Source organism: Euprymna scolopes, chromosome 8, assembly GCF_053919585.1.
Source record: "Euprymna scolopes isolate OS-2025 chromosome 8, ASM5391958v1, whole genome shotgun sequence".
In the NCBI taxonomy this organism is placed as follows: domain Eukaryota; kingdom Metazoa; phylum Mollusca; class Cephalopoda; order Sepiida; family Sepiolidae; genus Euprymna; species Euprymna scolopes.
In genome coordinates this window covers 87,585,188-87,607,687 of record NC_136489.1, presented here as the reverse complement: position 1 = coordinate 87,607,687, position 22,500 = coordinate 87,585,188, and the positions used below count along the sequence as shown (strand labels likewise).

Genomic DNA, 22,500 nt, shown 5'->3' with positions numbered 1-22,500 from the left:
TATTTTAGGTAAAAACAATTTAATTGGGTTAAAAACACACGGAGGACTAAGGTAATATAAAGACAAATAATTAGTTGAAATATAAATCTAAAAAATAGGAATACGAAAATAGGGCGATTCATATTCTAGTGCAATCGGAAAATGATTAAACCAAATAAACATGTAAAGGGGGGATATAGGCTCAACTGCTTTGTATAATAAATGACAAATCGAAATCTGATCAGTTATGTATTAATCAGTGTTTTTTTACCGTCTGATGAGGTGCTAGTCTGGAATATTTTTGAATAACATAAAGTTTGAAATTGTCCAAATGGTGTCGAAACAATTATAACGTTCCAATAATACACAATAAGTTCTATAAATTTTTGTTGTAGTCTTGTCTTTGTGAAAACTTTATATATATATAAATATATATATATATATATATATATATATATATATATATATATATATATATATATATATAAAGATCCATTCGTAATTTCAATTAATTTTATTATTTTTATTGTACTTATGTACTGTATTTTATTTTATCACTGTCTATTTTTAGACGCCATTTTATCACTTTCTATTCTTATTTTTAGACTCCATCTTTCAAGTTAGTACCAATTCAATTTTCTCTAATTTAAAAAAAAAAACTCCCTTCGAAATCTCGTTTCATTTTATTTCATGTTTAACCTGTGATTAAATAATTATAATTTAATAATTATTTTCGACAGATAGGGAGCTACGTGGAAAAAAATCCTTTGTTTGTTTAATTATATTGTTCGAATAGGAGATTATAACTGACGCAATTAAACGTCGTGTGGATCTGTTATGTATGTGTTTAAGGAAAGTCGCTTTGTTAAAATGAAAATGATGGTCTTTCTCCATGATGTGACAAAATATAGCGTTGAGTGTGTTGTTGTTTTTTACATATCTTTTGTGTTCATATATTCTTTTATTTAAATTACGTTGAGTTTCTCCTACGTATATTTTTCTTCAATTAAGGCAGGGTATGGAATATATTCCGGCATTGATGTTAGTGCTCGTATTAGTCATAATTTTACATGTTAGATCCCTAATTGTTAAAGAAGTTAGTTTTGTTATTTGAATGCCTGTCTTATTTAGGGTTTTATGGATGGTGTCGTTGTTTTTATTAGTTGGTAATGTTAATTATCTGTCGTGTGTCTGGCTGTTTAGGGAATCGTCTCGGCTTCGGTTATGGTAAATATTTGGTGCTTTCCTTTTTGTATTTGTCAAAAAGTGTTGAGGGTATTGTAAGTTCATAAATGTACGTTCAATATATTCAAATTCTCCCTTGATATATTCTTTACTGCATATTCTCGAGGCCCTAAGAAAAAATCCTATTAGAATACCTTTTTTCACTCTATCATCGTGATGAGAATAAAAATGTATGTAATCGTTTTTATTCGTTACTTTCCGATAGACTTTAAAACTTAGATGATCATTGTTATTTATGGTATTTATGTTCAGAAAAGGTATGAGGTTGTTTTTTCTCTTTCATACGTATATTTTATAGTCGGTTCGATTTCATTTAATTTATTAGTGATATTCTTTATTTTGGAAGACAGTAGGAGAAAAATTAAGATGTCATCTATGTATATATAGTCGGAAGTGCACTTGGGCAATTTATATTTCATGGGTTCGGTTTCTATGAATTCCAAAAATAGACAAGCCAAGACCCCACTTAGGGGGTTACCCATGGGAAGTTCACATTACTGTTTGTAGCAGAGACCATCGAATGTGAAACATGTCATGTCAACGCATATACTTATAATTATAAATTATAATTAGCAGAGATAATTTATTTTTTATTTTGTTCAAAAACTTTCTATTTTGTTATTCTTTCGCCTCCTAGGTCATAACTTTTACATTTTAGGCATTTTCTAGGATCAAAATCATGTAATGGATATTTATTAAAATTAGGATAAGAGTTCTAGACTTAGTATCATCATATTTTGATTTTAGTTTTTGCGAGGGACTTAAAAGTGGTGTACAAGTTTTCTGAGCGGCAATTAATTTTCTCCATCCTCGGACGGGTATTCTTCTAATTTTCTATATTTATTTTTCGGATGTCAATAATAGAACAAATGATGACCTTTGCAACTAAGTAACAAATTAATCTTTAAAGACCAGAAATCGTCTGAAAAACTTATTTTTAGTGTTGAATAGAGTCAATTATCTGATTAGAAACTAAGTCGTTAATTGCTTTGATCCAAGGTGTTTTTATTCATAAATAAATACTGACTTAATTATTAGTTCCGGTGAACTGAGAACATCTTATAGATCAATTGATTGTGCCAAATGTTCAAAGGTTGATTTATCTATCTTTTTATCTATATCTCTATATATAATAAAATGGTAACATTCCCTCCAACTATCGACACAATAGGGAAATAAATAATAAATTCCGCTCAGATTCCAGAGCTCGACAAGACGTACCTGAACGTGGAGGATACATCGTCCAAAACGTCGTACGAATAACATACGACGCTTTCCTATATTAAACATAAAGGTAATATTAAATTTTAGTTTAGTTTTTTTTTATTCATAACTTAAAAATTACAGAAATAAAAAAATTACAGAAAAAAAAACTAGGAATCGAAATGTTAACAAATAGTTCAGTGATTGAAGTCTCATTTTCAAAGTCAACTTAGCCATATACCACCTATAAATTATTTAACTTCTTAAATGAATTAACTTAATACATATTATGTTGGCTTAAAACTAACAAATAACGAACGCTCCCGTTTAGATCTTAGTTTAGCAGAATGATGTAATAGCCGGCAATCATTAGTTAGATAAATCCCTTAATGTTGTAACCACTCTTTCTTCAAATTGGGAGCGCGTATAGAAAAAAAAACCTTTCTCGGTCTCGCTTTCGAATACGTTCGCAAATCAAAAAATTCTTAACACAAATCGTATTGTAACTTTTCCGACTTATTATTTTACTTTTCTTTCAATACAAAACAATCATTCACATAAATCATTCTGCTTATAAATCAGAAAACCAGATTATTATTGTTAGATTATTTATCAACACAATACCGTATACAGTTCCTACACTGTCTTACTACTTTATTACTCTAATTATTATTTACTCACTAGGAGTAGTCACACAGGCCATCATCAAAGATTTCGCTTTGATAACAACTTGCGGTGTTCTCTGGAATCTCAGTGATTTTTATTTTACTCTCTAGGTGTAGTCACACAGGCCATCCTCAAATATTTCTCTTTGAGAACAACTTGTAGCATTCTCTGGAGTCTGAGTGACAAGAAGTCTCCCCAGATTTCCAGTACTCTCCATCTCTGCCGATAACCATTGCAAACGGATTTACGTAATTGCAGCAACCGCTTACCATTGATTTCTCATTGGCGGCGACCATTGGTCTTCACAGGAATTTGGGTGGCAACAAGCCTCCTCAAGGTCGCTGTCCTCTTTGCACTCGTCCAACAGAGGTCCTGCTAGTGCTTTCTCTCCTCTGTCTTTCCATCCTCCTTGATCCTCCTCCTTTTAGTGTGGTGTCAGTTTTTGGTGACACACAAAAAAAAATTAAGTTGTTGTGATTTCATGTGATGCTTCTCTGTAGCATTTTCAATATTATTATTATTGTTGTTGTTATTATTATTATTATTATTGTTGTTGTTGTTGTTGTTGTTGGTAATAGTACTACTATTACATCTGTTATTTATTGCTATTATTAGTTTTCGGTAGAATAAAAGCGTAGGCAACTCAGACAGTGTCATCTGAAAACCGCTTACTAATGTAAAAATGTTCCGCTTACCAAATCAGACTTCCTGTTTTACTTTAAAATCGCTGGCAGCCATGTTTCATTGTTTTCTAATTTGCACCAAAAGTATTTTTGATTAAAAAAATATTTCAATAAAAAAGAAAATGTTCACACATACACAAAATAAAACAGAATAAATAAATAAATTATCGTAAAAATAAGTTTTGGGCAATTGTTTCAGCAATACTTTACATGGAATCCGCATGTGTTCTGTTCGTTTTTTTTTTCTTTCAGAAAATATTTTTTAGTAATATACATTTTTTTAAAACAGTGTATTCGATTTTTCTAAAAAAAAATACAAAGAAATCAACAAATATTAAATAAAGTAATATAATTATTATAATACTAAAACAGATTAAAATCGTTGAAAGAGGCGATTGCGTGGAAAATGAACACATATTTTTATAACTGTTCAGTTCTTTCATCTAACAATTTGAAAAAATAGCGTATCCATATTTTTTTACTAAACAAACAGTTCTATGTTTTCCAAATGTGCTTATGTGGAAAACGGACACTTTTTTTTTTAATTATTCAGTATTTTTACAAAACAATTTAATGAAAAGATATGTAGTGTTGTTTTTACTACTACTACTACTACTACTACTACTGCTACTATTACTAGTATTAGTAGTAGTAATCACCTTAAGAGATCAATGGATGATGGTGTCCGCCACTGAATGACAATGCCCGACATTTGAAGACACGTGACTTGCCTGCCAGTGTCCGCCCCTGTGACAGTAGCCACAGTCTAATACGGACCGACACTGATCATTGCAGAGAAACCTGGTGCGCAACAGTAAACACAAATAACCGCTTAAATTTAATTTCAGAGTAGTCCCATGGTCATGGTCGTCAGTGATCGACAATATTTCTCGGGAATCGACAATGACAGGTGTAAAGGTAGCCAAGGTCCACCAGTACACGCCAGTAAATACAAGTAACTGCCCCAATACAGCACTAATTGCCAGTGATCATGAATCTCCGCCATAGGTATTCAGTGACAGCCAGTGGATGGAAGTGCCCACCAGTTGAAGACTTACGATTTCAATTAAGAACATTCCAAGAGAGGCCGACACTGATCATGGCCACCGGTGTGTTCCAGTTGCAAAGCAACCAGTACCCACTAGTAAACGCTAGTATCCGCAAGTGATCGTCCATAACCAGCATTAATCGCAGTAACGACCAATGCTGATAATCACGGCCAGTGGTTTCTGCTTGCTACCACTACCAGATAATGTTCCATAGTGGAAGCTAGATGATTTCATTTCGACTACGGTCGCTAATACCTGCAATTTTCCAGGGTCGGCAGGGACCCCCAATTGCAAGGGTAGTTTAATTTGTTTTGGGGGCGGATACTTTACAGAATCTGTTCTTGGTTTGTATCAAAATTCCGGGAAATATCTGTACACAGGTCCTGCTAGTTTATATCTATACGTCTCATGCTGTTCACATCCGTATATCCATCGCTATATGTAATTATTGCTCAATCTTTTCAATTATATATATATATATATATATATATATATATATATATATATATATATATATATATATATATATATATATATATATATTTCAGTAATTAAAGATTACAAAATGAATGATTTTGGAAACTAAAAGAGAATATAATATTTATATGAAAATTAATATTTATAGGATAATCTTAACCAGATGAAAATGTTCAATATACGACATAAAGCATTCAGATTAAATGGAAACTTAATTTACTTTGAAAATCAATTCAAAGTAAATTAGAAATTACTACATTACTACGGTTATTGTTCGATAGAAGGGATACAAATGAAAATTTCCCCACTCTATAGAGGATCAAAGAATGGTTCCTCCCCTTAAAGGAAAAACAGTGAGCAAAATAAAACAGTAATACGCTGGCTATAATTTTGATGGTCAGCACATGAATTGAAAACATAGCAATGTGGGAAGTCATTTTTAAGAAAATAATATATAGATATATAAGTCCAAAGAATATATAACATGAAAACCAATTAGGAAAATGAACGTAGGATTATCAAAATTTAAAAAATAGATGGGTCGAGATTAAGGTTGAATGGTAATTAATAGGATATGTTGTATCATCTGTTCTCCAAATGGTAAAGTCCGTTTGTAAGCTTGGGAAATATCAGTTCATACAGACCCATAAATGTAAGAAAAGGCTCCGATGTGTATGAGCCATGTTATGGAGAGTTAAACGAAAAGCAGAAATAAAAAATAAAATAAAGGAGAGAATGAGCTTTGGCCCGATACCGTGAGCGACTGCTTCTATAGGTGTATCAGAATTTGGGGGGAAGTTTTGACACCTCTAACAGAAAACTGCGAATAAAATATTAAAAAAAAAAAACTCGTAATTTCTCTTTTTAAAGTGGGTTGTTTATTTTCTGTATGGAATATACTTCCAAAATAAACTATTAAAGTTGTTTAAAAAATTATAGGAATATTATTTTTTATTTTTAAAAAAACAGTGTTTACAAAGTGCCGGTGCCATTTTTTTACGCATGAAATCAATTGAATTTTGCGAGTGAATTTTTTCAATCTTTAAACTTTAAAAATCTATCAAAATCTTTCTATTGGTTCAATTTTTACAATATTTTCAGGGTCAATGTGAAATTTTATGCTTTTTCCAATAAACTGAATATAATATTTTAGATAAACGTTTGTTTTTAATTCACCCCCCCCATTTTGAAATGTCTATTAAAATCTAAATAATTAATTTACTCAACAAAGTTTTATATATCACAAATTGAAGATAAAAGATCAATAAATAAAATATTCTAATTTAAAACAAACAAAAAAGAAGTGTTTTTATGAAATTTACCTGTAAAGTCCAAATTGTAAAACCTTTTTTTTAAACCACGTTGATTTTTTTAAAATGAAAGCTCATGTTATGCTTATATCGTCAAGTAAATACCAGACGCTGACGAGAATGTTTTCTATTTCATTCAATGTTTTCTTTTTTTAGATATTTTAAAAAAAATCACTCGATAAAGTAGAAATAAAATATAATTAATGAAATACGCGAGTTTTTGATTAGAGAATTTTTAAAAACATCGGTCGACTGGGTTTTCCGTTCAACGGTAAAAACTTATAAGTGAATGTGTGCTTTTTTTCAGCTACGGAGACCCAAAAATACTAATTTTGGTTAACAGCACGCAATGAAAACACATATTAATTCTGGCGTTTATAACTCACTGTAAGATAATCGCGAAAAAAATCAATGATTTGTCTCCCTTTATTTGAAAAGTTAAAAAATAAGTTCGCGTTTTTTTTTTGTTTTTTGTTTTTTTAATCCTTGTTTAAAAAAGTATTTTATTTAAAAAGGACATGGAATATAAGTATAAATATGGATAAATTCTTAACAATGAACAATGGAACTACACATTGAATAGAATTTTTTATAGGTAAATTATTTTTGGAATTTATATATATTTTTATAATCGAAGTAAGTAAGATTTCGTTAATTTTCTTTAAATATTTTTTAAAGAAAACCGATTTTAAAAAAAACAAATATTGCACAATTTGCTATTAAACTTGTTATTTTTTTAAATTTTGGTCTTTACTCCTTTAATTGAAAAAAATTTCGGGGTTGAATTACATTTTTCAAGTTGTTATAAGCTTCGAAAGATAGTAAGATGATTTATACAAGTTCATATACGGCATTTTTAATTACCAATTCTGATACACCTAGTGCTTCTCTGCCAAGCGAAAATCAAAATGGATAAACTTTTGATTTTGACAGAACAAGTTTGTACATAGATCAAACAACTAAGCAACCTACCAATGTGTTTCAATTTACATCCTCTTGTAAACCAATGTCATTAATCCTTTGTTTATCTGTTCAGCTGCGCTAGTAAGAGGTGTAAATATTGTTTTAATACAAACTCATACATTTAATTGCATCTAAAGTGTCCAATTAAATGTAGAAAAATATATTGTACTGCCAGGATGATATAATTCGTTTGTCCTAATCAAAGTGTTCACAATAATAATTAAATAATTAAATATAATAATTTTCATCAAAATATTATTCTTAATCCATTTTTTTATATATATAACTATCGATTATTTGGAGGTTTTGTTTGGCAATTCACTATGAAAAGACTGAGACCTGTTTGTAAACTGTGCAAATTTGATGAACGTATAATTTCATGAAATGTACCTATCTACTAGCCGCCTCGTTCCCTTAAACCTCATTATTATTTGCTTGAAGGATATGTAATGCCCCATGTCTACGCTGGTAAACCAGCCACAATAGATAACTTGGAAGACAACATTTGATACGTTATTACTGAAATACAGCCTACTTAAATGTGTATAGTTTGTAACAATTGGACCGCTAGATCACGCCACATATGTGTGAACCGCGGGGTCCACACGCCTGAAATTGTATTTAAATTATAAATGCAAAAATTAATCTTTAGAATAAGCCATACATTCGTATAATGAAATTGCTCAACCTCTACAAAACACACATACACGTATATATATATGTATATATATATATATGTGTGTGTGTGTGTGTGTGTGTGTGTGTGTGTGTGTGTGTGTGTGCGTGCGTATATATATATATATATATATATATATATATAGAGAGAGAGAGAGAGAGAGAGAGAGAGAGAGAGAGAGAGAGACAAATATTATTGAATAGCACGGAATTATTTCTCCAATCTTCGAATAGTCCTTTTTGTGTTTTTCTCGAAATTGTATATGTTGGATCCATAATCGCGAGCGCTTTCGACAGAAGTACTTCTATCATCCTCAGGCATATTGTAGAAATAAATGTAGGGATTGTTTTTTTAATTTACTTATATTTTTTTTCCTAGTCACGTGGTAATTTGTTACAAGTTAAGTGGGCGGACTTTTTTTTTTTTTTTACATATATTAAACAGATTTATATATACAAACACATATATACATTATTAAACATTTATCCCAAACATTTCAAAATGTTCCGGCTGCACTCATAATTAATATTATTTATTTGAGGCTTCTTTATTTTAATGTACAATGCTTCGAGTATTCTTAGCCTATTTACATTTCTCTCACTCTGCAATACTCTTGTATTTTCTACCATAATTCTTCGAAATTCCGAATGTTGGCAGCCATGTCCTTTCAAATGTTGTGATATGGAGCTAGAGTCAGAGAGGTGGAGAGTCAATCTTCGCGACAATGTGTTAGTTGTTGAACCAACATAGCTACTAATATTGGAGATACACTCTCCTATTGGGCAGCTAAATTTGTAAACTACATTGGTCCTTTCCAACAGGTCATTTGTTTGCGAAACGTTGTTTTTCATTACAAGGCTTGTTGTCTGTATTTTTTTTATAATATAAAATAAATTTTATCTAATGACTACGGGTGAAATTCAATGCAAATTTGATGTGTATTAATTTCTTTGAGGATTTTTATTCTCATCCTCATAGTTGTTGTTGTTTCGCCACGTTGCGGCCAACTTATCCCCTGGCCTTCTTCAGGTGGGAAACCGCGATGGGATATGAATACTGAGTCTCCTAATTGCATTTCCAGCAATTACTGCCTTCTATAGTTGTTGTTATCTCACCACGTTTTGGCTAACTAATCCTCTCGTTTTCTTTGAGTAGGATTGAAATCGCTATCTTCAGACAATTCTCACTTGGAACAGTACAGACCTAACGCCACGGACCCTGAAGGGCAATCAAGGTTGGATTTTATGGCATCGTAAATTTTGTGTTCGTATCTGGTCTTCTATAGTCAAATATGTTGCGAATGGTATTATATATTATTTTATTTTTACTCTTATTATAGAACAAATAAATAAATAAATAAATAAAAATAAATTAATAATAAAATAATATACAAATCTGATCTATTTGAATTTTCAAATCGGAAATTGTGCCTATATTATTTCCCCTAAAACTCCTTTCGAATGCTCAAAAAGATCAAATATGGCGAATATTTATTAATGTCAAATATATATTTGAATGTCCACGATTTCCACCTCCTCTTAGCTCCTGATGCATAAAACTGAATTAAATTAAACATAGAAACCATTATGCACCTTACGTTTAACAGCTACATTCCAAAATCCACAACGATCGATTAATTAGTTTAGGGGTGACTCATACTCATACAAATAAATAAACATACCAAACTTTTTATAAAGAGAGACAATTCCTGTGCTTATGAATATAAATGTGCACGAAAGATGCAGCAGCTTCATAAACACATCATGAAACGAGTTATACACAAACTGTCTCATCTCTATATTAAATCGTGTGCCCATGTATCGTATGCTTGTGTCGTGGCAACTACGTGACTTGCACAACATTTTTCTCGATTAATAATCGATATATATTTTTTTATCATTTATGCAGTAGCATAAATTAATACCATTTTAACCCAAATTTTCAAACATTAATTACAAAATTAAATCAACCAGAATGCATATCGGATTCTTCGTAAACAAGTAAAAATTTCAAGGACCTTTTGACAAACAGATATTATAGCCAACGGACATTTTGACTAGCTACCTTGTTATGTCACTTTTTGGCTAAGAGATTAAAAAGCAAACATAAATTAAAATTGAATTAAATATGAAGCAAACATTTTACGTAAACGTTTGCATATATACAGGGTGACCCAAAAAAAAAAAAAAACAATAGCTAAATGGAGGCCATCTAGAACATATACTGTAGAACGGAGAAAAAAAAGGCCAAAGACCCTAGTGTTTTGATGTGATGTTTTGAATATAATAAACTAGTTATGACCAAAGTTTCATTTCATTCGGACAAAACACTAAGAAACGGGGCCTAATTAGAGTTGAGGCCCGTTTGTTTTCGGTCACCCTGTATGTGTGTATATATATATATATATATATATATATATATATATATATATATACTAGCATGGGCACCCGGCGTTGCCCGGGTGTTTGGATGTGTATGTTGAGCAAAAAAAAAAAGTGGTAGTAGGAAGGCAGTTTCGAACCCGTATCGCAAAGGAGGAAAAGAACGGGGTAAACCTAACGTTTCTGCTGTTACGACCACCGCCAAACCGGAAGCGACATTTTTTGAAATTAAGGCTAGACAATCTAAAGGAGAGGATAACTTTCAAAAATATCGGCGAAGAAAGTGACCCCCCCCCCTGTAGAAAAGTGCCTAGTTGAAGGGGAAGATATTAATGTTTTTAGCCAATTTTTCGATATTTGTCGTATGAAAAATCGAACTTTAAATGGATATTGATCTTGGTAAAATTCGTCGCCTCTATTGAAAGTTTAAGGCAGACATGCAAACAGACATACATACATACATTTATATATTGGTAACTAAAAATTTTCGATCCAAACTGATGAAAAAGCTTACCCTATCTCTGAATACCCTTTATGTAAAAGTTCAAATATTTAGACCAGAAATTGTCTGAGTAATTTGGAAGAGACCGCAGAGGTTAATATGTTTTTAACTTTGACCCCTATTATGACCCCTTAAAATGTATTGTTTTGGGCTTAAATCAAGTTATTAAGTTAGATCCATGTCCAAGGAACCTATATCTAAAATTTCAAGTGCATAAACCCAAAATTGTCGGAGGAGTTTGGTAGAGTTCTCAAAGGTCAAATCGTTGACCTTTGACCCCTTAATCGCCATATTTCTGGCCAAAAACCGTTCACATCGATTTTCCCAAATCTCAGTACCCTGTATATCAAATTTCGAGTCTGTAGATTAAAAATTGACAGAGTTATTGCGAAGGGAAATGTACACAGACACACAGATACACAGACACTTTCACTTTGATATATATATATATATATATATATATATATATATATATATATATATATATATCTTAATTTCCATATATATTTTTATAACTTACTGCCATATATACTTTTATAAATTATATATATATATATATATATATATATATATATATATATATATATATATATATATATATATATATATATATTACAAAATTACAATTATTTACCAAAACTGAATAGAATGATATCTTGCTCATTTTATTGAGTACTATCAACCTCGTTAAATTCAATGGTTTTTACTTTTGGATATTTTTATCTGAAATATATATATGTATATATATATATGTGTGTGTGTGTGTGTGTGTGTGTGTGTGTGTGTGTGTGTCTGAAATATATATATATGAAATATATATATATATATATATATATATATGAAATATATATATATATATATATATATATATATATATATATATATATACTTAATTTGTGTATATATACTTAATTGGATCTCCTTTTTGAAAATTAAATATGTTTTTAACTTTTGTTAAAGTGTTTTTTAACTTGTTTTATTAATTCTTTGTTCTTATGTATATATACGTGCGCTTCAAAAACATACTTTAATGACCAAACGACACCGTAATAATTAAAGTCAGTTTTCAAGACTCTACTTAAAAAATAATTCGGTAAAAAAATAAATAGAGCGGCAGAATAAGAAAGAAAAAGAAAGAAAGAAAGAAAGGAAGAAAAACGCGGAAGAGAAATGAAAGTAAAAACCCTCCCGGGCAAAGCAGAATTAGCATTGTTACTTAATGGTAAATATTAATACGCTATAAAGTGATGTAATTGGGTTATATTTATTTTGATGTTAGAGTCATAATCTGTTATCCACGAGATTGTTCAGTTTACGGATAATCTAATTTATGTCGCAGATGCTTATATTTAATGGGGGGGGGTAGCAATTAAAGGTAAGTCTGAAAACTACCATGGTTTACTGACATATGTTAAAATGTTATAGACGTTTTATTTATTTGCAGTTTATCAGTTAGTATGGAGGCAGATGATAAAATAAATTCATGAATTAATAACTTTACGGAGGATTGGAAATAAAGAAGTCACTAGATTGCTGATGGTCAGGTAGTGAAGATATGGAGGTTTAAAGGATTTGTTGGCAATTTAAAGGAAACATAATGGAGAGGAGAAATAATCGACGGAATGGATATTATTGAATTAACAGATTTTATAAAAGACAGATCGAGATTACCTCTCTCTCTCTCTCTCTCTCTCTCTTCTCTCTCTCTCCCTCTCTCTCTCTCTCTATGTGCATGTGTGTGTATGTGCGTGCGTGTGTGTGTGTGTGGTTAGTAAACAATTCCATTACCACAAGTATATTTATATAACATTCAGATTATTTTATTGATTATATGGTACGTTTTATACGCGTACCGTTGAATGGTATATATTAATCAAACAACTAGTCAGAGAGTCATAAAAATCCATAAGAAAAATGCAGTGTTTGTAATATATTAGTGGCCTAGCAAGGCGACAAGAGGGTCAACCGAAGCAGCAAAACTGAAGCTACCTGCCAGGACACTATATATAAAGGTAGGCAAATTTGGGCATATTTTATTGGTTTGAAAATATAGGTTCATTTTATCAATTTTACTAAAATTTTAATTTTAGAATAATATTATAATCTTCAAACAGCCTGCAAATTTTTATATAGTTTCGTCCCATAGAACCAAAGATATGAGCATTTCAATATTCAATTTGGCTACAAGTATAAATATATCCATATATATATATATATATATATATATATATATATATATATATATATAGCAAAAATGGTAATTAGTAAAAACCTGAAGACAGTGCTCAATACTATTGCAGAGGAAATAAGTATTTTTTATAACCGCTTTATCTGCTTAAAGTCTTATTGGGTCGTTGATACGATTCGGTAACCGAAACATGTGTAACTAAGCAGATAAAACTGTAATATATATATATATATATATATATATATACATACATATATATATATATATATATATATATATATATATATATATATATATATATATATATACCACTTTTGGAGGCAATTTTATAAGTTCCAAATCTCAGCGACTATTGATCAGAATTTAACAAATGAATGCTCGTTGAAAAAGTAATGACTTGAATTATATAGTGGTTTATGTAACATTTGCCCTTAAGGTCGCACATTAAGGGGATCATCTCTTATCCAGGGCAAATTTTTGGCACTTTTTATAGCCATAAAATGTTTCAATCATAGTCAATTATTTTTTTCATAGTTTTGCATATGAATTACTAAATATCTGGTTTTAATAGAGAAAGTAAATTTCACAGTGTGTAAAAATTATTTAATACTGAAAACATACATAATCGTACCCCATTTCCGAAAGAGGGGAGATATAACATATGAGAAATATTAGAATCAAGTCTCCTCTTACTGTTATTACAGATCATTTGAAACCATAGCATATATATATATATATATATATATATATATATATATATATTAAATATAAAAATAACACCGTTTTTATGTTTCAAAAGCCCTCATAACCTTGAAATTATGTATGACAAAAGTCTATATTCCAAAATTCATGATATTGACCATCTTAAAATGTATTCCTTTAATTCAATTGACATTTACAATTCTTTACACTACGTTTTTCGTAGCACAAAATCAATCACTTAATTATTATATCAATCAGGAAATCTTTTATGCCTTAACTCATCAGAAGAAATAACAACAATCAATCCATCAATAGGAGATAAAGTGCGTTTTGACATGATTAAAATCCGAAAATTGAAACAGAAGCTGTAAATACCTTAAGTGATTGATTTTGTGTTATGAAACAGATACTCTTAAGAATTGTAAATATCAAGTGAATTAAAAGAATAAATTGTAAGATGGTCAACATTATGAACTTTGAATATAGACTGTTGTCATTCATTCATTATATTGCTTTTAATTACATTGAGCTTCTTAAATAAGGATTGGTATATATTATAAGGAAATAAAGTATATTTCCACAGAAATATATATATATATATATATATATAATATAATATAAAGCTGAATGTCTCTGTGTGTGTGTGTGTGTGTGTGTGTGTGTGTGTGTGTGTGTGTGTGTGTGTGTGTGTGTGTGTGTGTGTGTGTGTGTGTGTGTGTGTGTGTCTGGTCACGAATAGGCTCCTATATGGTTGACTATTATAGAAAACTGATTACATATAATGATAGAAGATGTATATAGTATAGAAATAAAAAATTTAAAAATAAAAAAAAAACGTTTACAAGTGTTTTTAATATAGATGTACATAATAATACTTTAATAAGTATGTTTTAACTTAAATAGGGATGGTATAATAAAATTGCGGGGTCTGCATTCGCGCCTGGCCTCCTTATAATGGAAATAGGCACAAACTTTAATAAAGACTTTTCATATCTATCTGCGTAAGTATACTTTGATAATTATGTTTCAGTTTGAAGAAATATGGTATAATAAAATTATGGGGTGTTCGTTCGCGTCTGACCTCCATAGAATGGAAATATGTCACAAAGTTTAACAAGGTTTTTTAATATAGATCCACAGAATATTGTGATAAGTGTTTCAGTGTGAACAGGTATGGTATAATAAATTATGGGGTTTATCTATTTTATTTTTACTTTCATCATATTTTGCTTTGGTTTTGATACCCCCAAATTCGAAGCTATCTCTTTACAACCCTTCCAAAAAAAAAAAAAAGTCCATTTTCTGTAGGCTGTTTTTGAACCCAGTCAACGGCGGGTACTTTTGCTAGTATATATATATATATATATATATATATATATATATATATATATATATATATATATATATATGTATATATATATATATATATGTATATATATATATATATATATATATATATATAGAGAGAGAGAGAGAGAGAGAGAGAGAGAGAGGGAAGGAGAGTATAAGAGTAACATAATAGCAATAATAAATCTATTACTATTCATATTCAAATTAATAATGGTCCAAAGATTTTTGTAGTTACATAATAAAAAGTATTTAATCCATACATAACGTTATGTACGTGCATATGTGTGGGGTGGGAGAGATAGAGAGAGATTGGTGGGGAATAATCCCAGCAAAATGTTCAACTGTTAATAAAAAAATAAAAAATATATAAGACTATATTTATTTATGTATGCGTTACAGAAAACTCTCCACCTACTTGCTAATGATCGACGGTATCGATGGTGGTCAGATCTTCTGTCATACACACACGCATGCACACAAAGGCACACATAGATAGATAGATAGATAGATAGATAGATAGATAGATAGATAGATAGAAACTTTCATTTACGCACATAATTTGTTGCACATGATCTGGATAATTACTGTTTATTATACTTTTATTATAAGAATATATACGAAATATATATTTTCGTTTTAGTATTTCAACAGTGCTCAATACGGCTGCCTACTAGTACACAGATATGCTTATGGCAACGATTTTAGTCTGACGAATTATTTACTGGATGAAACACAAATGTAGCTTACTTGCCATTACTATATGTTTATGCTACTATATTTTTTTCTTTAGACGTGAAGAAACTCATACTTCTTAGTCGCAAGGTGGTGATACGAACAAATTTAAATTTTAGCACAAAATGTAAACAGTGAAATATCTGCATTTTGCGAATATGATCATGTATGCATTTGCATTGGTAAAGAGAGAAAGAAAAGTAGATAGATAGATAGATAGATAGATAGATAGATAGATAGATAGATAGAAATATGTATAGAGAAGGCGTAATATATTTCTTTTCTCTCTCTCTCAGTCTCTCTCTCTCTCTCTCTCTCTCTCTCTCTCTCTCTCTCTATATATATATATATATATATATATATATATATATATATATATATATGCGTGTGTGTGTGTGTATTATATATTATATATGTGTGTGTATATATATATATATATATATATATATATAGAGAGAGAGAGAGAGAGAGAGAGAGAAAGAAAGACAGAGATGCAGAGAGAGAGAGAGAGATAAATAGATGTGAATTGACGTAAATGGATGCATATGGTAACTAGGATCATATATATATATATATATATATATATATATATATAGAGAGAGAGAGAGGGGGGGGGGAGAGGGAGATAGATAGATAGATAGATAGATAGATAGATAGATAGATGTTTTTATTTGTTTTTGTTAGCGATACTTTCTTGACTGAATTCAATTATTTATACGAAAGCGCATTTTTACCTAAATGCGTGTTGGGAATAATTTTCCCTTTGACCAATTTGGTACCCCCTAAATGGGGAGCGGCATATATATATATATATATATATATATATATATATATATATATATATATATATATATATATATATACACACACACACACACACACATATATATATATATATATATATATATATATATATATATATATATATATATATATACAGGTATAAATTAATTGATACAATTGTACTTATGGAGATAGATTGATAATGCAAATATCTACAAACACTCTAACACAACGATAACATCACATAACATGTATATAGACATGTCATTAACATATAGATATTGTTTAAGAATAAAGAAGCGAATTCTTCTTCATCTTCATTGTCCTCCTACCTGTGTGTCGCAGCAGATAAAACGGGAAGCTGTTAAGGCCGGAATAGCCAACCGTGTACGAACAGATGAGCGCAAATTGTAACAGATTCCATCGAACGGGTGTCGCCTCTCGGCGCACAAACGTAATGTCCTCCGTCATTTCTCCCTGATCTGGAGAGGTAAAAAAAGATAAACTAACGCCGTCGTCTTTTTATTTTGTTGTATCCTTCTTTTTCCCGTTTATTTCAAACCAGCACCGTGAATTTACTGGACGGTTTGTTTTTTTTTAGTTTGGTTTTGTCCGTGTTTTAGTTTCGTGCGTTCGACGCTAGTGAGTCTGAACTTGTGACGCTTGTGTTATTCTCCGTCTTTATGCAGTATCTATTCACCCCCCCCCCCTCTCTCTCTCTTTTAGTCTATCTACTACTCGCATCGGCAGTAGCAGCAGGAGCGAACACCCGCATCAATGAAGTGCTTAGGGAGGGAGTGGTTGCCTTCATGAATGAATTAAGGAAGGGGATAGCTCCATATATAAATCATTCTTGTTGTTGTTTCTCGTTTAAGTAGTGCAAACAATTGGATTACGAAGGTAAAAATTAAGTCGCCGAGGAGAAATCTATTATTCGTATTATTTGGATTATTCAAACTACTGTACTCATCTTGTGTGTTCTCAATTCGCACAATGTTTCAGTCGATGTAACCTTCGATCTTCTTCAGGTGTATCTTGTCGAACTCACGAATCTTTCTGTCGAACTCTGGAATCTCACAACATTTCGAACGCAACCCTTTATTTAATCCACGGGGGTAGCATGCTCCCGTCCCGTCAGTCATGATTGAGTAGAAGTCCTAAGTAATCTAGTTGTATTTTGAATGTCATCCTTAGCGGAATGGATAAAGTACTTGGTTACACTCTTCTGGCGGTTGAAGGTTCAATATTCAGCGCAGGCGACACTCAATATACAATTGCAAATTACTTGGGACTTCTACCCAGTCCTGTCTGATGGAATGAGAGCATGCTACCCCCGTGGATAAAATTAAATGGTACTGTTTGAAATTCTGTGCAGATTTCCGGATTCGGCAGAAAAATTCTCACGTTTGACAGAATAATTCCCTAGTTCGATAAGATTCACCCGAAGAAAGTCGGAGGTTACATCGACCGAAACGTTGTGAAAATGACACTGAATATGAGAACAGTAGTTCGAAGAGTCCAAGAATATTCAAACTTCAGAAACAGAAATCTATCAATCCTTTAGGCGAACGCATACGCCCCCATCTTTAAAATGTACATTATTGAAAACAGAATTTGTCACTTTTCAGTTAACTTTTTGTGCTAATAATGGCCAAAAAGCCACTCGTAGATAATGGTTAATGGGTTTGTTAGCTGATGGTGAGACAAATGCCTCGTGGATAATAGTTAAAATTGATGAACAGAATTTGGTTATTTGAAAGGATGGCTAAAAACGACCATGTTTAGCCATCTGGGAAGCAGCACCATGATATTGTGTCCCTTAGACGGGTAAGTATTAGAAAGAAACTCTGCTCATGAAGTCCCGTTTAGCTCCAGAAATACAAATTAAGGATATAAATTATTACAGTGGTTGTTGCTCAACGAATCACGAGGAACTAAACATCGGAGCTCAGTCGAGCAACAGCTATCAAAATAACGATAGAGTAGAGAATAAGACTAGGAATGTTTCGTCTGTGAGAAAGATGGTTTGTTTTTTGGAGTTTTTTTTTGGGGGGGATGCTTTTTTTTTACAAGGGAATAACCACTTATCGATGGGCACTCGAGGATAAGGATCAATAAGTATACCGTGGTCATCAGGACAGCAGGATTGTTATTGTTAGTGGTGAGAATTGGGTATAATTTGATCATTTAAGGGGACGTATCAACAGAAACTTGTTTACAATGGACTTGAAGACGACCATAATTTAGTCAGTTGGAAAGTATGTCAGCGGAACAGAGTTCCAAAGGCGAGCAGTGCTAGGGAAGAAGCTTTTTTCATGGAACCTACGTTTAGATTTAGGCATAGATAGAAATTAGAGGAAATTGTTGATAGCAGTTGTAGCTAGACGAGTGTTTTTGTTGCTTTTTTTTTTGTAAAAGTTTGACAAGGGGGCGGATCATGTCATATAATAGGTTCACAGTAGACGGACTGGCAATTGTGGCCAGTGCAATATATAGAATTAGAAATTGGAGTTCATTGTTATGAAGATATGAGCACAGGCAGGTTGTTATAAATTGTCATAACAAAATTAGAAAGACGGTTGAACATGAGAGCAATCGTTGACATGTCGTGATGTGGACTGCCATGTCACAGAACGATTCGTGGAACGCGACTTTGCGGAAGATTGATACGAGTTAACCGTGGAAAACGATGGTGACTTAATGAAGCCCATTTGTCCAGAAAGAAATGAGACTTACGTCTGCACTGGGAGAGCTTTCGTTTTAGATGAAATGAACGGTGGGACACAAACCACTTGGGGACACGGCCAAGAGACACGAGAGCATGATATAATAGGCACGTTCTATTTCGTTTTTATAGACCATCCCCGCTTAAATGGTTGGCGTGCAGCTTGGCGCAATGCGACAACTATAGATTGAAGCGACTCCTCCCCAGATGTGACAACAGTACTTCACCTTAGGACATATATAGCTGTTATACATATAGAGGATCCCATTAAATTTCTTTAACTATCTCCCACTGCAGTAAAGTTAAACACAAGGTCACTTTATTGTAGGATCCAGCCTCTCCGCTCTAAAAAAAAAAAGTGGGGGGGGGGCATTCTGAATGGTTGACAAATTTAAAGTGATCGACCCCATTAACATTCCCCAGTACGAATATCTCAGTTAACTGGCAAATAGAAAAGTAATGCCTGGGGAATGGTTTCATAACGCCAAGCAGAACCATACTTCACTCCGAGATAAAACATTATATTATTAATTAAATACAAAGAGTTTCAAATTATATATTTTGTAAATCCACTTCTTAAATGTTTAATGTGTGCTTGGGGCAGGGCAGTTTATTATGCAAATTAAACGTCAAATGAAATCTAATTCCCTTTGGTGTAAAAATGTAATTTCCAGGTGATTTGTAACAGAGCCGTTATCGCTTGTAGAAGCAGAAGCTGCATGACACATATGCAAATGATCGGGCCAGTACGCGAAGTGACATCACAGCTGACGAATAGCTGGAAAAGAAAAAAGAAAAAGGTCACGTGGACAACAAGTGACGGCGAACACACGTGGACGACGGAGGGAGGCTAGCAACCCGTATCGGCGTGAGATAGACGTGTTGTTAGGTGGCGGCGTGAGAGACTTTTAAAGCACATGTTCAACACGGCAGAGTTTTAAGCACATGTCGGTGCAAAAGGAACTGTAAAAAAAAAGTGGATAGTTTGAAAAATAACGGTAATAAATACCTTTTGCTGAAACCGGAAAAAAAAGCCGAGTTGAATTTCTTCCTTTTATTTGTTTTCTTGCAACTGTCTCAGGCACAACATGTTGGGTCCGTATGTTAAAATGTAACGACACCGTCGAAGATTAACGACTACCTTATATATTTCTACACACTCGACCACCCCTTCTAAAAATATTTGTTTAAAAAATAGTATTACTGCGGTGATTAACTACCAAATTTCCTGGTCATAATTAAAATAATGATAATAATAATTGATTATAAAATTTTTAGAGGGTTCAGCTTGCTATGTAAGTTTAACTTTAAATAATTCCCGTTGCCGGTGTTTATATTTTCCGTTTATTTATTGTTATTCTAAGGCTGAATTAATCAACGTTTGTTTCCATATGACTTTTTTGTTGTCGTCTCACGTTCGCTTCCATCTCTCTTCTCTTTCTTTTTCTCTCTCCTTCCCCTTCCCCCCTCTCTCTCTCTCTCTTTCTCTTGCTTTCTCCCTCTCTTGCCCTCTCGCGTTGTGCTTATAAACAATCAAATGTAATTAATCTAACTATAATATTCAAAATTAGAAGAGTCAATTAACGGAAATATCACCACAAGTAATAATATAATTTAACTCGTAGCTGGAGATGGAAAGAGAGGGAATGGTATACAGAGTAGAATGCGACTAATCTTTTTGTCGGAGGCAGGTATGGTTTGCCTTGATTGTAGGAGTCAACTCTCCCAGGTATTACCTCTATTTTTGAAGGATGAATCTGGTTTCTGATCATCAGTGCAACTATCAGGGAATTCCAACGGACCCATCTTATCTAATTTTGTACTCAAATAAGGTTGTCACATTGGGGGAAATTGTTTGTTTTTTTCACCACTCGGCTTTGTGCTATATCTCGCTGCAGTTAAAAGCAAGTCAATTCAGCCTGTTCGAAAGTCCGGTCCTGACTTGAGGCTTATTTGATAAAGAAACAATAAATGATTCTATGAACAAAATTAAATGCGATTAATTGAATAAAAGTTGCCATTGTATCGACAGTTCGAATAAAATTGCATTTTTAAACTTCTCCAAATGGTATTAGTGCATACATAACAATTATAAACCTGATAGGATCTGAGCTTGGAATATCCAATTTCATAAATATATATTTCATCACAAGAAATTTGCTAACACTGGCTACATATATATATATATATATATATATATATATATATATATATATATATATATATATATATATATATATGTATATATCAAGGGGATTAGAACAGCAGTCTAAAGAGCAGAGTTTATTTTAATGTATTAGTAATGCATTAATACTATTAAAAGAAAACAGTGCTCGTTGTAATGTAGATGTATAATAAGCTCGATAGGCATAGATATCCTAGCACTATTTTAATATTGAGAAAAATGATTGATAATTTATAATTAAAATTAAAAATTACAAATCGGTTTCAAAAGGAAGAACAAACAAAATCAATAAATTGTACGATCGTTTCGGAAACGATGTTTTTATTGAGACAGACAATACGTCTTAGACAATAATTTTATCATTTGATTTTATAAAACAAAATCTCTTCATCAGTAAAAAGTGTAGGTGGGGGGAGGGTTAAAGACACCCAAAACAAAAGTAGCATTTTTTAAGTAAGGCCGATATATCTGGAAAATATTTAAAATATAAAGAAAAACAGTTGCTTATTTTGATGTTGATAAAGAAAGTAAGATAAAATAAAATCAGGTGGAAAAGTAAGGTTAAGAGGGGATATCTTTAATATTTCTAATAAAAATATACTTTTTATTCGTCCACCTTAAAATCCTGTAAGTATCATCGTCAAACCATTCACTGGGATGTTGTTAAATGTAGTTTATGAATGGTTGAAACGGTGATATAT

The 22,500-nt window shown here is 31.7% G+C and overlaps 1 protein-coding gene across 1 annotated transcript in view; it reads right to left on the bottom strand.

The window, feature by feature from the left end:
• LOC145283626 (sodium- and chloride-dependent GABA transporter 1-like) overlaps positions 1-17,646 on the bottom strand; it is a 279,964-nt gene extending 262,318 nt beyond the window's left edge. Inside the window, exon 1 of the mRNA XM_080132579.1 lies at positions 17,222-17,646. Within this exon, the coding sequence (XP_079988705.1) occupies positions 17,222-17,360 (139 nt within the window). The 5' untranslated portion in view covers positions 17,361-17,646. The remainder of the gene's footprint in view (positions 1-17,221) is intronic.
• Positions 17,647-22,500: the final 4,854 nt, after the last annotated feature.